Raw genomic sequence first — 16,109 nt, forward strand, 5'->3', positions numbered from 1 at the left:
ACTTTTAAGAACACTTCAAAGTACAAACATGAAAATTATTAAAAATCTATAACAGAGGAACCAAAGATATCTTTAACATACAAAGCAATTCAAAAAAATTGTAGCCGTGATCTGAAAATCAGTCTTATTAAGGATAAAATCCTAAGAAAAATCCTTAAATCTCATTTGTCCTCTCAATAAAATCCTAAGATAAAACCTTAAATCTCATTTGTCCTCCCAAGAGAGATTTGTTTCACTATTGTGCTTAAAAATGCAACATCTGCTTTATATATTTCTCAGGCTGCATCAATATGAAATCATCCATTTTGAATACCATCTCATTTGAGTTATATTTCTCATGTAATTACAAAATTTATTTTAAGTGGATAAAACTTCTCTAGAACCCCCCAAAAATGACACAGGTGTACTTTACCTTATGCCATGACCATTCTCCCCTCAAAATACAAAAATATTGAATTTGGGTAAATGAAATCACAATTGGAAATGCACCCCAAGTGACTTGTTATTTAAAATTAGTCTATGGAAATGCACCATCATTAATATATTTTCATAAACTTAAGTTTTCATATTTCAGGTTTAAGGTTTAATTAAGGCATACTTAATATATAAAATTTTTCAGTGAAAAAATTTAAATGAATTTTACCTGACAGGTAACAATCTGATGTCTGCTTAGACGGTCACACAGCTCTGGTGATAAGCCTACTCGTCTTAGTTTCTTGCTACCCATGCCTCCAGCTCCAGCAGAGAAAAAAACCTTGAAAAAACATCAGAAAGTAACATAAGTGATAGTGGATGGGCTTTCCAACACACTCTACAAAATAAAAAATTCTTTAAGCTTCTCCACATGCAAAATTAAATATATAGTTTTTTAAACATTACTAAGAAAATAGGAGAGACATACACACAGAGAAACCAGGCACCCTCTGAATATGCATTTTATACAATTCTTTGATACTCACTAAATGACTACCACTTCACATTTATATAGCCTTTTAAGATTTTCAATACATTTATAAATTTTATTCAGATATGTAATTAACCTTCAAGGCATATTTAGAAACTGAACTCCTAAAGTCTTTATTTCATTGTACTGTAACAATAAGAGCTACATTTATTGAGCACCTACTATATACCAGGCACTGTTCCAACCTTTACCTAAATTATCACATTTAATCTTCTCAACAACGCTACAAGGAAATTATATTATTGGCTCCTCTTTTACATGTGAGAAAACTAAAACTTACAAAGGTTAGCTAGTCCATTGCCACCAGAAAATAGAAATTATATATCCAAAATTTTAACCCAAGCAATCTGACTCTGAAACCTACCCTCTTAACCATTACATTCTATTGCAAGTCCATAATCTTATTTAACATTTCCTTTTTCTAGGAGTCAGAACCTTCCGAATCAAATGAAATTTTATTATCGTGGGTATTATCTATAAACCAAAATTGTTCTTTATTACACTAGCTATTTACATTCCCACATGCGATTAAATTTCACTCTTGTTGTACCTTGCTAGGGATAAATGAGGCTCATGAGATATTTGTTTTCAGAGAGCTAGAACAGAATCATTGTGATTCCCTTAATAATGCATGTGAAGGAAAGGCTGTGCATCTCACTGAGATGTCAAAGTATCCTCTGGAGAGAGTAGAGGAAGGAACCCTTCATTGTTCCAAGGAATAAAGCAATATAATTATTAAGAAATAACATTTTGAGGCCGGGCGCTGTGGCTCACGCCTGTAATCCTAGCTCTTGGGAGGCCGAGGCGGGCGGATTGCTCAAGGTCAGGAGTTCAAAACCAGCCTGAGCAAGAGCGAGACCCCGTCTCTACTATAAATAGAAAGAAATTAATTGGCCAACTGATATATATATAAAAAAAAATTAGCCGGGCATGGTGGCGCATGCCTGTAGTCCCAGCTACCCAGGAGGCTGAGGCAGAAGGATCACTCGAGCCCAGGAGTTTGAGGTTGCTGTGAGCTAGGCTGACGCCACGGCACTCACTCTAGCCTGGGCAACAAAGTGAGACTCTGTCTCAAAAAAAAAAAAAAAAAAAAAAAGAAATAACATTTTGTAACAAAAATATATGTATTCTGAGAATGTAGATATTTGCTTATTTCCAATATCATGGTCCAAATTTCTATTTAAAATATCTATTTCTATCACCTAAATTCTCTGAATCAGATTAAAACATTCTCATTCTCATTCTCTCTCTCTCTCTCACACACACACACACACAAACACACACAAAATATACATCCCCTTCATTTCTCTCAATGGGTATTTGTTAGTATTGATTTCTGTTTCCCCCAAAAGAAAACCAAGTGACATTTGCAATATCATTGCCTGTGTCTTTTCAGATCAGGCAGTTCTAGGCAATGACCATTTAGACTGATAAATTCAATTCCATTAAAAAAAAAAAACTTAAAAACTTAAAAAAACACTGTAAATTCCAAACTACAGGGACTTTAACAGTAACCAATTGTGCTATCTTAGCCTTAATAGGGACACTTCCATCATCAATTTCCTAGAGTATTGCATACTATTTCTGGTTATTCTCCACTCTACCAAAATAAAACCTATTCTCTATTCATTTGTTCTTTAATTTGCTCCTTCCACAGACACTTAAATACACACTCTGCTGAACTCTCAGGTAAAAGAATAATTGAAGCATATGCCCTCCCCTACAGGTGCTCACAGTCGAGAGATGTATACACAAATAACTATAGCCATGCCATATACTGTAATTGCTATTTATTAATAAATGCACTGTGGGAGCAGAAAGGAAGAAGCCCCAAATTGGCCTGCAAGTCAGATCAGTGTCACAATCATGCCAGAAATAACTCCCTAAAAAGTCATTCTTATCTTTTTAACACTTTTATGGGACTAGCAGACCAACGGATAAATTCCAAACTTCTTAGGGTTGCATAACAAACCTTCAAAAATTGGTCCTTCACTTCATTCTCACTCATATGTAAGACTGCATGACTCAGATCCTAGCCTTCCTGGCAAAATTACTTTGCCTCCCAGGGCCTTAGTTTCCTCATCTGCAAAACAAGGATGATTCTAATATCTACTTCATAGTATTGCAGTGACTCAGATTAAAGAACTTGGGTAGTGTCTGGCACATATTGCTCAAAGTTAGCAATTACCATTATCAATTCATTCAGCAAACATCACTTGCTGCATCTCACATTACCGGCTCTCCAGCAACATGGTACCACTAGTTACACAAGTGCCATCCTGATTCTCTGAATTCCTTCCACAAAGCCTTCTCTAGAGTCAGGTCTCTTCCTTTCCAATGTTCTCATCACATTTCATACATATCTGTTCGATAATCTTTTCAATGTATTATTATGGCTTGCAAGTTTGTTTCTTCCACTAGAACAAGTAAGTAAATTCCTGCCGGGTATGTATGTGTGCACGCCAAGTATGTGGATTAGAGGTGAGGGGAGATATTCAACCCTGGAGATTGAACCCGCTCACCCTTATCATCAAGAAAAGAAAAATCCTCATGCCAGATGTTCAACGAAAACTGTGAAGTAACAGTAATAGCTAATATTTAATGAGCCCTTAATTACGTGCCAGACACTGTTTCAAGCGCTTCGGATGTTTTACCTCGTTTTACAGATAAAGATACTGAGGCACTGAATTGAGAAACTTGCACAAAGTCAAACAGCTGACAAATGGTGGGGCCTGCATTCCAACCCAGGGATTGGACTCCAGATTCAACGCTCTACACCACCATCGGAAGTGGAACAGCCCCTCTTCTTCCCCTAATGACAGGCTCCCCTGCCTAGACTCCAAACTGCCCAAAGTAGAAAAAGGCTGAGGGTGGGCATCAAGAGAAGAAAACATCACCCAGAGTCCCCTAAACTCAACTTTTTCCAACAAAGAGCATCTTCCAAGCACACCCTCAAAAGAAAACTAAAAGCTCCAGGATCCGCAGAGGGGTTTCAGTGAAGATCCCTGCCGGCTTAGGGGGGCGTGCCCATCACCCACAAGAGACTTTCCGCTTCCCCAATATCGATACCTACGGGCCCAGGGAAGGAACAGGAAATAATGAACGCACCCCACTTCCCCACACTTCCACACACACGAAACTTTCCAGTACCAGACATGCAGCCTCCAACTTTCAAAGTTTCCCCCACACTTTACCCAGTGTGGAAAGCGCCGCAGACCAACAACCGAAGCGCTGGTTGGGTCGTCGCCCTGGCCGTTCTATCCAATCAGAGGCAGACAGAGGCCCAGATCGGCTGCGCTGCTTGCTGGGAACTGTAGTTAAATTAACACTCTATCTTATAATTTTATAATTGTAATGGAATCCGAATCAGTTTCTCAATATAGTGATTATCAAAATCCAGCGGAGGAACATCACAAAGAGGAGTATGTAGAAAAGGAAAAACCTTGCTTGGAATTTTTTCTTTTCTTTCTTGTATCACTACATTTTTAAAAATGTTAATGGACCAGAACGGCATGTTGGGTTTTCTGAGGAATGGATGACAATACACGCATCATAGAAGAGTTTTGGGAAGAGAGCTTTTTGCTTAATTTGCTCTTTTCACCACCTTTTGGTGGTAGTTTGAGAAATGCTGAATCAAACTACTCAACTTGAAACACACATATTGAGAAAACCTGGGCGTCCGTAGTTGTAGAACATGAGGGAAAACAAACTGGTTTGGTGTAAAAGTCGCCGCTGTGATGAGGAAACCTAGTAAATTTTACCTTACGATTCGGTTTCAGATTACATTTTCGAAAAGCCTTTGCTCATTCTTTGCTCTCATATCCCTTGTGCATACCTCTATCTTTTAATTTAGCCGACTGTATCCTAATTATTGGTCAGCATCCCTCACTTGAGGAGAGAAACCGCCATGTTATTCAACTTCTAAAATAGGACCTAGCACACTGTTCAATTAACAGTTATCGGGGAAAGAGCAACTAAATGAATGGAGAGAAGCAGAAAAATGTGGGAATTCAGACCGTAGAGTTCTGGGATTCTAAGAGAGCCCAAGCATATAGAATAATAATGTGGGAGGGCCCAGGTCTCCTAGCTCCTGGTATCCGCGGCGCCTGGCAAAACACTGTCACTGGTTGGCACTCAGTAAATGTTGACTTCAAATGCTAGGGGAAAAAAGAGAGCAAAAGAAAGAAAGAAAAACAAAACAAGTGGCATAGCTATTCTTGCCAGCTGCTCGCTCGAATGAAGAATTGAAGGTGTTGAGCGGAGGGGCTGTCATGATTGAGATAGTCTGCAGGCAGGTAGCAGAATTACTCTTTCGGAGCTTTCCCTAGTCTGGCGAGGTGGCGTCACGTGATTCAAACAAATATGGCACTTTATTTTCATCTTCCCACCGTTGAGCCAATAGGAGTGGCGCTCTCCGTCGTCACCACCACCCACCACCACCACTGTCTGGAGTGAGATCTGTCACCTGACTCGGTTCAAACATGGCTGCGCTGGAAGCTCTATTGCTTTGGACACCCGGAGCAGGTGAGTGTAAGGCACCCCAGAGAAGGCGGGGACGCTGTCCAAGACCCCTGTAGGTCCCTGCGCCCCACCCCTCACTGCTCTCCAGTTCTGACACAGATTCGTCTCCTGATCCTCAGTCCTCTGCTTTAACAGAGGGCTCAAACTAGGGAGGTTCCTACTGAATTTCTTATCCTTGAGAAGGCGACCACCTGGGGAATTTGAAGTACGACTGGACATAAAGTTCAGAAGGGAATGAGGAAGTGGAGTTATGGGTCTGCGCCGCCCCGGGCTAATACGACAATTTACATTAAATATTGGATCCGGGTAGAGAGATGGGATCCACCCCTTGGAGAAAGTAGCAGTTCTCAGAAAGAGACAGTAATGTGTCAAATTAAACTTAAAACTACAATTAGGAAAGTAAGTCCCGCCTTTCCCAGCTGGGCCAGTTGTAGCTGGTTTGTCTAAATAGAGAGTTCCTTCCGTTTCTTCTCACTCTCGTTTGTGTGGTTTCTAGGAGTTACTCCACGAATGAAAAATTTGAGAATGTGTTCGGCATAACTCATCTCTTTTTATCTCCCTGCACTTTGTGCTGGGAAAATGAATCATCCATTTGGAAAAGAGGAAGATGCTTCCCAGAAGCAGCTTTTCGAATTTTTCTGTGAGTGCCTCCGGAGGGGAGAATGGGAGCTGGCACAGGCATGTGTACCTCAGCTGCACGAGGCACAAGGGGATATCCCAAAGAGGGTGGAAGACATACTTCAGGCACTGGTGATGTGTCCAGATCTGCTGAGGTAAGGGATCCAGGCAGTCTCAGGGCGGAAGCCACATGGTTCAATATTTGGGCTCTGGTCACTACGCCCCACTCAACTACCTTCTGAAGAATTAGCAGAGGCGGAGTGTATTTCGCATGTTCGGAAAATTTTCCTCTGTAATACATACTCATTACTTGGTCAATATTGGCTTTAAATTATCATCTGCAACTGGATTTAAGCCTGGCCACCAAAGTACACCTGAAACCACCAATTTTTGTTTACCACCATTAATGTAGATGGTGGAAACTGCATTGAAATGTATTTTCTTTTCCTCTGATAAAGCAAACCTGCTCTCTTCTTTCTTATGAGATTGAAGATATTGTTGTAGCTTTAACAAAGGACTGAAAGTTAATCCACTTAAAACTTTTTATTTTGAAATAATTATAGATACACACAGAAATCACAAAAATAAGAGTCCAGTGTATCCTTCTCCCAGCTTCCCCCAATTGTGATATCTGAGATAGCTGTAGTACAATATCAAAATCAGGAAATTGATGTTGGTACATTACTGTTAATAACATTATATAGGTTATTTGGGTTTCACCATTTTTGAATCTGCATTTTTTTCATTTGTAATTCTGTACCATTTTATCCATAGATAGATTCATGTAATTCCACCATAATAAGGATGTAGAACTGTTCCATCACCCAAGAGAACTCCCTAACACCTTGGTGCTACTTCTTTGTATTTACACTATGACCCCTCCTTGTCCCCTGGCAACAACAGTTCTTTTAATGAAGTTCTTCCTGGCAGTGCTATTAACAACTAGTCGTATAGGAGTCAAATATATTGTTTTAGTCTTTCCCTTTGACTGTTATGTTATACTATTTAAGTATTGTATTAGCACATATAGAACAGAGAAACTTAAGTGATTCTTTCCTTCCTTTATTTTTTCCCCTTATATTTGAGTTCTAGCCAGTTATTGTCTAAATTCCTAACTTCAAAGAGATGCTTATGAATTCCTATAATCCTGTTTTTAGCATATAGTTAAAAATAAATTTTTGTGAAGTTCCTTTTTTTCTTTAAGGCAATTTGACTCACTTTCCATGTTCAAGATTATACTTTAGATAGCATTAACTATTATGGTTTTCTCTGTATTGTTATTTTGTTTAAAAATAAGACTAGACAGGGAAATGGAGGTGGGATTGACATTTTTTTTTAATTTTTAATTCGTGCTAAGTTTGTAACCAACATGAGGGATTATTTTTATGAAAGCTGCTAGCTCTGTACTGGTTCTAGTGTTTTATTGAACTGTCATATATGTTTGAAAATATCTCTGTACGAAAATGTCTTGCCTGTTCAGGTTTAAAACAGAATGAGCAGTGAAATCTAAATATTGGATCACAAAATAGAAAAGGTCAGTTAGAAACTCTTTTTTACAAAGTCTTTCTTTTCATCTTTTTCAGATGTGGGCAGAACATCAACCCTCAAAGATTAGCTTGGGTATGGCTTCTTGTACTGGAAAAATGGTTGGCCCGGGAAAAGGTAAGTAAGTTTATGTTTAAATTTCTTCCTGAGGCCAGGACTGAGAAGAACTAGAAGTAGTTATGGGGTTTCCCTTCTGTCTGTTACTTCCCTTATTATGAAGTTTGTCATACTGTTTCTCAGTATTGACAGTAAGCATGGCTTAAATTTTTATTGCCGTCTCCTTACATACACTCATTCATTAATTCACTAACATATGTTGTCATATATACTATTTGAGGTGATGCCATTTTGTTAAATATGACTATGAGTCATGTGCCTGAAGAGAACTTTGCGTTACTTAGTTAAAGTGACAATATAGCAAATAAAATATGAACCCGTAACATTTGGATCTACTCAACACTCAAATAATAGAGAATAAGCTGAGCTGAAACTTGGTTTTTCTTCCAAAAAATCTTATTTTAACTAATCCAATACAGTGAAATACTATAGATTCAAGCCCCATTAATTCACATGAATTGAATTAAAAGTTACCAAATATAAAAACAGCAAGCAAATTAATAGTGAAAGAAAACTATTAAGGAAGTACTTTTTTCAAAGGAAAATTTCCATTTAAATCCCTTCTAGAAAGTTTGGTGGGTTTTTTTTGTTTTGGTTTTTTTTTTTTTTTTTTTTTTTGAGACAGAGTCTCACTTTGTTGTCCAGGCTAGAGTGAGTGCCGTGGCGTCAGCCTAGCTTACAGCAACCTCAAACTCCTGGGCTCAAGCGATCCTACTGCCTCAGCCTCCTGAGTAGCTGGGACTACAGGCATGTGCCACCATGCTTGGCTAATTTTTTGTATATATATCAGTTGGCCAATTAATTTCTTTCTATTTATAGTAGAAACGGGGTCTTGCTCTTGCTCAGGCTGGTTTTGAACTGCTGACCTCGAGCAATCTGCCCGCCTCGGCCTCCCAGAGTGCTAGGATTACAGGTGTGAGCCACCGCGCCCAGCCTAGAAAGTTTGTTTTAATTATCAGAAATTTATATCCACTAAAGGAATTTCTCTGAGGCTATTTCATATTGAACCTCAGACTTTAAGATTTTTTTTTCTTTTTTTTTTTTGGAGACAGAGTCTCACTCTGTTGCCCTGGCTAGAGTGCTGTGGCATCAGCCTAGCTCACAGCAACCTCAAACTCCTGGGCTCAAGCAATCCTCCTGCCTCAGCCTCCCAAGTAGCTGGGACTACAGACATGCGCCACCATGCCCAGCTAATTTTTTCTATATATATATTAGTTGGCCAATTAATTTCTTTCTATTTATAGTAGAGTCAGGGTCTCACTCTTGCTCAGGCTGGTTTCAAACTCCTGATCTCGAGCAATCCACCTGCTTCGGCCTCTCAGAGTGCTAGGATTACAGGCGTGAGCCACCATGCCCGGCCTTAGACTTTAAGATTTACATAAGGAACCTCTGACTCAGAAGAGAAATGACTGGCCCAAGGACACACAGTAAAGTTAGTTGGCAGAACTGAAACCAAGATCTTTTGACTCCTAGTCCTATGCTTTTTCTACCTCAATGTTATTTTTTACCCCTTAGTGACTTAAAAGTAAAAAACCAAAAATTCTATTTTTTAAATGTCTATAATTCACATTAATTTTTCTTATTATTTTTTGTTCTAGGTCATCAGAATTATTTTGTCCTTAGTTCGATTTTTGCATGACATTTATCTTTCTTCCCATAGCTGTCAAAAAGTAACAGAAATTTCTTATTTAGATGTATCTCTTATCCAGACTTTAGCCAATTGTCTAGCAATGAAAAATGATAAAAAGACTAGCAGGAGAAGAAAGAAAGAGGAGCAAGGCTGAAAAATAAGGAACCCAGGATAATTAAGAGTTGGCTATGGTTTCAGATTTAAAAGAAAAAACCTGAGCTAAAATAGTATTAATAATACCATAGTTAAAATAGTATCTTTGAAGAGAAAAAGAAAAGAACTCTTGTTACTGATTAAGGATCTCTCTAGTATAAACATGGAATTTGTCAAACCCAGTGAACTTTCCCCTCAGCTTACTTCATGCCTGTTGGTTGGTTATTTTCTAGACAGTTACTCAACCATGTCAGGTGGTAGATTTCACTTCCCTGGCTCTTTAGCATAGGCTAAGAGTTTTTCTTGTTTTTCCCAGCTTCACAGATCATTAGTCTTTAAAGTTCCAGTGACTTACTTGTTTTAAAAATTGTGGGAATATTTTAGTTCCTCAGAGAATTTTAAAACTTTAAATAAGGACCAAGACTTCAAATGCACTCTTGAAGTAGTTTTACCAGGTCAGTCATTATCTTGGAGGTGTGTTCATTTTCTAGGGATTTGCTGGCTGCCTTTCCTTTTGCAGCCTTTCATCTTCTGCCAAAAGCTTCCTTTTAACTCTTAGGTGACACAGTGATTCTATTTCCTTCATTCACTTTTTCCTTTTGCCTCTTTATCTTGCAGTGATTTCTTTCTACATGTACAAGTGTGTGTACAAAGATTTAGATGTTCACTTTTATGCTGCTTCTATTAGAGGGAAACTGGAAACAACTCCCATGTCCACAATACAGGGATGGTTAATAAATGGAAGTATATCTATATGTAAAATACTATGCCACTATTCAAAATCATGTAGTAAATGAATTTTCAGATGTGAAAGGATGCTCATGCTCTGCTCTGTGGGAAAAAGCAGTTTAGAAAAAAAGTACATTTGGCATATGAACATAAAGATGTGTATAGAAAATGGTCTGGGCCGGGCACAGTGATTCACGCCTGTAATCCTATCACTCTGGGAGGCTAAGGCTGGAGGATCACTCAAAGTCAGGAGTTGGAAACCAGCCTGAGCAAGAGCGAGACCCTGTCTCTACTATAAATAGAAAGAAATTAATTGGCCAACTAATATATATATATAGAAAAAATTAGCCAGGCATGGTGGCGCATGCCTGGAGTCCCAACTACTCGGGAAGCTGAGGCAGAAGGATTGCTTGAGCCCAGAAGTTTGAGGTTGCTGTGAGCTATACTGACACCACAGCACTCTAACCTGGGCAACAGAGTGAGACTCTGTCTCAAAAAAAAAAAAGAAAGAAAGAAAATGGTCTGAATGCCCTTAGACATATTAATGATAGTTCTTTAATAAGAAGATGTGGTGTGAGATAAATATATATACATTTGTGTGTATATATATATATATTATATATATATTTTTTTAGTTTGCTCATTTGTATATCCTAATTTTTCTACATTGAACATGACTGGCTTTTATGGTAAGAAAACCTGTGCTTACAGAAAGACAAATGTCACATGTTTTAACTCATATGTGGGAGCTAAATATTAAAAACAATTGATCTCATGGAGACAGAGTAACGAGAGTCTGGGAAGGGTAGCAGGGACAGGGGGATAAAAAGGGGATGGCTAGGCCGCGTGCGGTGGCTCACGCCTGTAATCCTAACACTCTGGGAGGCCAAGGCGGGAGGATTGCTTGAGGTCAGGAGTTCGAAACCAGCATGAGCAAGAGCGAGACCCCGTCTCTACTATAAATAGAAAGAAATTAATAGGCCAACTAATATATATAGAAAAAAATTAGCCTGGCATGGTGGTGCATGCCTGTAGTCCCAGCTACTCGGGAGGCTGAGGCAGTAGGATTGCTTGAGCCCAGGAGTTTGAGGTTGCTGTGAGCTAAGCTGACGCCAGGGCACTCACTCTAGCCTGGGCAACAAAGCGAGACTCTGTCTCAAAAAAATAAATAAATAAAAAATAATAAAGCAACTGCAAATATAATTAATAGACAAATAGAAAAATTGGGTACAAAAATATAGTTAGTTAGACAGAATGAACAATATTTGATAACACAACAAAATGTCTCATATAATCAACAATAAGTTAAGGTATACTTTAAAATAACTAGAAGTGTGGATTTGGAATGTTCCTAACACAAAGAAATGATAAGTGTCTGAGGTGATGTATACCCCAATTACCCTGATTTCATTAATTCACATTGTATGCCTGTATCAAAATATTACATGTACTCTATAAAGATATATAATTATTATGTACCCATAATTAAAATGTTTTAATTTTAAAAAGTTACTTTTTTTAAAAAAAAGGAAAATCTAGAAATATTGAGCAAATTCTTGCCTGTTTTAAGAATGTTAGTTATTTGTAACCCTGCATATGCTTAAAGTAATTTTACCAGTAAAATAAGTATAAACTAATCAGTCTTTAGAATTCTAGATGAAGTCATAAAGTCTTAACCAGCTTGCTGTCTTAGACACCAATCCTTTTTCTTAGTCTTCAATAGAAACACTGATCTTCAGCTTTCCAACATGAATTTTCTCCACCAACTTCCAATCATAGATATTATACAAGCATTCACATGGCATTGGTGCACATATTAGGGAAGAGCATGGCAAGAAGAAATGAGATTTTGCGCCAAGAGTTATTAGCTCATATTTAGCCTCTGATGTGATGAATGGTACATGAATGGAGGTAGTATGATCTTGTGTTCTAAACCCTTCTCCCTTCCTCCCTCTCTCTCTCTGTCTCTCTCTCTCTCAAACACACACACACACACACACACAAACATGCACACACACACAAAATCCTACAGTTGCTTCTTGCTTTCCAATAAAACTCATCCTTGGGAAACTTTAACCGGAGGCCTGATTTACAAATGTCTCAAAAGTAGTATTTGTCAGGATTAGTCCCAGACTCTAATCTTATTTTTATTTGTCCGGAGAAAGGGAGACTTTAATTTGAGTTTTAAGGACCAGATGAAGGGAAGTTATTGTGAAACAAGCAGGTGCAGGAAGAGTCAGAGGCTTTCTATTTATACATTAGACTCTCTGATGGCACATCTCATTAACAAACATTGGGATCACATTTTCCTTTTTGTTTGAACTAATTAGAAAATGCTTCGTAACTAACCATTTCACCTCTTATAAAAGATTCTTTTTGAAAATATATAACTATGTGCCATAGGTTTGTTTGATTTGGAAATTAAATGATAAAAAATAAAATACAGCACATAGTACCTGGTATATAATAAGTGTTTACTATACATTACATCCCTACCCCCATACTTTGCTTCTCCCACTGATATGCAAAGGATAGTGAATATCAAAAACAGGGGTTTGGACCAAAAGAGGATCATGTGGGCCATACTCTCCCAGGCTTACCCATAACTAGGTATTTTGGACACAGCAAGGAAGATTGTTGGGAAGAGACCTCCAGTGGAAAAAAAAAAAAGGTCACAGGAAATGAACAAACTTTGGAGTTTGAAGCTGATCAGTGTAGGCTTTAAGTATTACTTTTTAAGAGAGGCGTATGTCCAAGTTTAGCTGTTTTTGTTTATAAAGAAAGTATCTGCAAACATCCAGGAATTTAGTGATTAAAAGTACATTATCTTAGAGAAATTGCAGAAATAAGACTAACTGGAGAGAAATATTTACTTATAACTTTTGAATTAAACCATGTACCTAATCTCTATCATTCCTTCTTATGATTCTTTTAGAAGTTACTCCCAGCTGTTTTCCGGAAAAAGCTTGAGTTTCTTTTATTGTCAGAAGACCTCCCTGGTGACATTCCAGAGAACATCCTCAAGGTGAGAGAGGGCCCTGGGACCATCTGCCCAGGGTTGCAGTTAACTCAACGAGCTTCAGGCTCCTAGCTTCCAGGCACCCAGCAGAGACAGGTCTCCAAGAAGCTGGCTATACTTTGTTCTCAGACAAGGCAAGGTAAAGGCTCCTTTGAGGAGAGTTTAGAGTTAGGGTAAACATCTGATTTTAGAATTCTTGAGATGGGTTGTCCAGCAGTAGATAATACAGCTGTGGATTACAGATTTTTTTCGTGTCGAGTAGAAGGAACATATAACTTAGATTTAAACTAAGATGTTTGAGTATTTTACTAGGAGATGGTAGGGAATATAAAGGGGAAAAGGAACTAATATTTGTTGAATATCTTTTCTATAACAGGTGTGCTGAATGTATTAGAGTTAATCCTCACAATAACTTTCTGGGGGCAGATTCAAACTAATTGTTATTTATACGTATATTTCATATATCAGTTAATACTGAAGTGCCTGAGGTATGCTCTGAGGCTCGATACTTATTTTCTTAATGACTCTGCCACCAGTTAACTAAAGATATATTTACAGTAGGATTTAAGTCACTTGTATTAGGTCATGGACTCATGGTCTTGTGATCCATCTCTGAGGCAGTTAATAAAGAGGCATCCCTGAGCACTACCTATAGGTATGGTGTTTAAGGGTGGGAAATAACCTACTTCCCCACCCCCTTTCCTCCCTCTACCATCACCCCACAAACAGAAGATAGGCTATAGAGGTTCTTGCTTTTAAGGGCTTAGGGAGGAAGGACTAATATACACACAATACAATTATGTACTAAACCATATGGTACTAATTTTAAGTACATTGAAGTTGTGTGGGTTGGAGGTATTAGGAAGGGTTTTCTGGAAGGATAAGGAATAGACAATACATTAAAGCATGGCTAAGATTTAGATCAGGGTCTAAAAACTGATGTGTAATGTTTTTTTGTTTTTTTTTTTTAGACAGAGTCTTGCTCTGTCACCCTTGATAGAGTGCAGTGGTGTTATCATAACTCACTGCAACCTCAAACTCCTGGGTTCAAGTGATCCTCTTGCCTCAGCCACCTGAATAGCTGGGACTACAGGCACATGCCACCATGCCCAGCTAATTTTTTTTTTATTTTTAGCAGAGACAGCTTCTTGCTCTTGCTCAGGCTGATCTTAAACTCCTGGCCTCAAGTGATTCTCCCATCTCGGCTTCCCAGAGTGCTAGGATTACAGTACCCGGCCCTGATGTGTAATGTTCTTTTTAAAATTGAATTTAAAGGCCTTTAGAAGGGCATAATGTCTTACCTAGCTGATCTATGAGTTTGCAGTCCTTGATTTAGATCACCAGTACACATTTCAGAGGTAGTGGGGTGGTAATAACTTGATCATGGAGACACTGAACAATTGAATTAATCTTCCTTAGCCTCAATCTCCTTATTTGTAAAATGGGGATAATGTCTTCCTCTTAAGGTTGTTATAAGGATTAATTTGATTTTTCTGTGTAAAGAGCCTAGAACAGTGTCTGGAATATAGTAACTGCTACAGAAGTGTTTGCTACTTCTACTATTTTACCATGTTTCCCCGAAAATAAGACCTACCCATAAAATAAGCCCTAGCAGGATTTCTAAGCATTTGCGCAATATAAGCCCTACTCCAAAAATAAGACCTAGTGATGGGCGTGGCTACGCAGCATATTTGCACAACCCATGGTTTTGTCACAGAGCAGTAAAGAAGACAAGCAGCCCTTCTCATCTGCCCCATCGTGACAGCTACTATCCCAGAGATGACTGGAAAGGTGCGGACAGCCCCACCAACAAGGTTGGCTTCCTCTGTCAGGTCCCGGCCATGCTATGCGTGCTGCAAGCTGAGACTTTGATGGAATAAGCCCTAGGGTGTCTTCTTGAGGAAAAATAAATATAAGACCCTGTCTTATTTTCAGGGAAACATGATATATATATATATATATATATGTGCTGAAAAAGAGGAAAGCATCAAAGCATACAAATGGTAACATTCTAGACATGCCCAGCACCTATCTCTCTCTTCATCCTGTATTTAGGAGCTGTACGAGACCTTAGCACAAGGTGCAGTCAGCCCTGTGCCTGATGGAAATCAGAGGAGGGAGAGCTGGACTCCGCAACTCAGCTCTGAAGCTCTCTCTGTGCTGTGGGATCTTCTGAGACAGACTCCTCAGCCAGCGCAGGCTCTGCTGGAGCTCTTGCTTGGGGAAGATGACAGCACTGGTCTCTGTCACCAGCCTCTGCAGAATGCACTGGTGGACCTGATTAGAAAGGCACTGCAAACTTTGCAGGGCCCTGACTCAGGGCCCCCTGGGGTAGTCAGTGCCATCTACGGAGCCCTGCGGACCTTGCGTTGCCCTGCAGAGCCACTTGGAACTAAGTTGCATCTCCTGTGTGAGGAACTCCTGGAAGCCTGCAGGACTGAGGGGAGTCCCCTGCGGGAAGAACAGGTGCTAGGCTGTCTGCTGCACAAGGCTGGGCGAGGCCTGGTGTCCCTGTATGGCCATACCTATGCAGAGAAGGTCACAAAAAAGCTGCCGAGGGCCACAACTTCAGGAAAAGGTGTGTTCCCTTTACTGCTTTTTCTTCTGTTTTGTTAATCCAATATGCCCAGCCTCTCTGAAGTCCTCTAGACTGGTGCCTTCCATGTTGCTCAGGACATCTAACAGGAGAGGTTAATCAAAAATGGGTAAGATGTTCTTTGGTAAAGGTACAGATTTTCTAGTGTAAGATGGAATGATGGGAGGGGGGATAAAGTCATAGAAATAGTAGGAAAGAGCTTTCCAGAAGCAACTGA

The 16,109-nt window shown here is 39.1% G+C and overlaps 2 protein-coding genes across 6 annotated transcripts in view; one reads left to right on the forward strand and one right to left on the reverse strand.

The window, feature by feature from the left end:
- Positions 1–4,207, reverse strand: part of RAD51B (RAD51 paralog B) — a 764,513-nt gene extending 760,306 nt beyond the window's left edge. For 3 of the 5 annotated variants that reach the window (XM_076003923.1, XM_076003920.1, XM_076003924.1), the window contains exons 1-2: positions 4,115–4,198; positions 644–754 (exon numbers count right to left, since the gene is read on the reverse strand). In XM_076003923.1, coding sequence (XP_075860038.1) covers positions 644–727 — 84 coding nt within the window. In that variant the 5' untranslated portion in view covers positions 728–754; positions 4,115–4,198. Of the gene's footprint in view, positions 1–643; positions 755–4,072 lie in introns of all 5 variants that reach the window. The other 2 variants (XM_076003922.1, XM_076003921.1) reach the window with 2 other exon arrangements.
- Positions 4,208–5,422: 1,215 nt separating this feature from the next.
- Positions 5,423–16,109, forward strand: part of ZFYVE26 (zinc finger FYVE-type containing 26) — a 65,916-nt gene continuing 55,229 nt past the window's right edge. The window contains exons 1-5 of the mRNA XM_012781131.3: positions 5,423–5,488; positions 5,982–6,258; positions 7,687–7,765; positions 13,213–13,302; positions 15,352–15,874. Of these exons, the coding sequence (XP_012636585.2) occupies positions 6,065–6,258; positions 7,687–7,765; positions 13,213–13,302; positions 15,352–15,874 (886 nt within the window). The 5' untranslated portion in view covers positions 5,423–5,488; positions 5,982–6,064. The remainder of the gene's footprint in view (positions 5,489–5,981; positions 6,259–7,686; positions 7,766–13,212; positions 13,303–15,351; positions 15,875–16,109) is intronic.

This window comes from Microcebus murinus, chromosome 6 (genome assembly GCF_040939455.1).
Source record: "Microcebus murinus isolate Inina chromosome 6, M.murinus_Inina_mat1.0, whole genome shotgun sequence".
NCBI classification, from domain to species: domain Eukaryota; kingdom Metazoa; phylum Chordata; class Mammalia; order Primates; family Cheirogaleidae; genus Microcebus; species Microcebus murinus.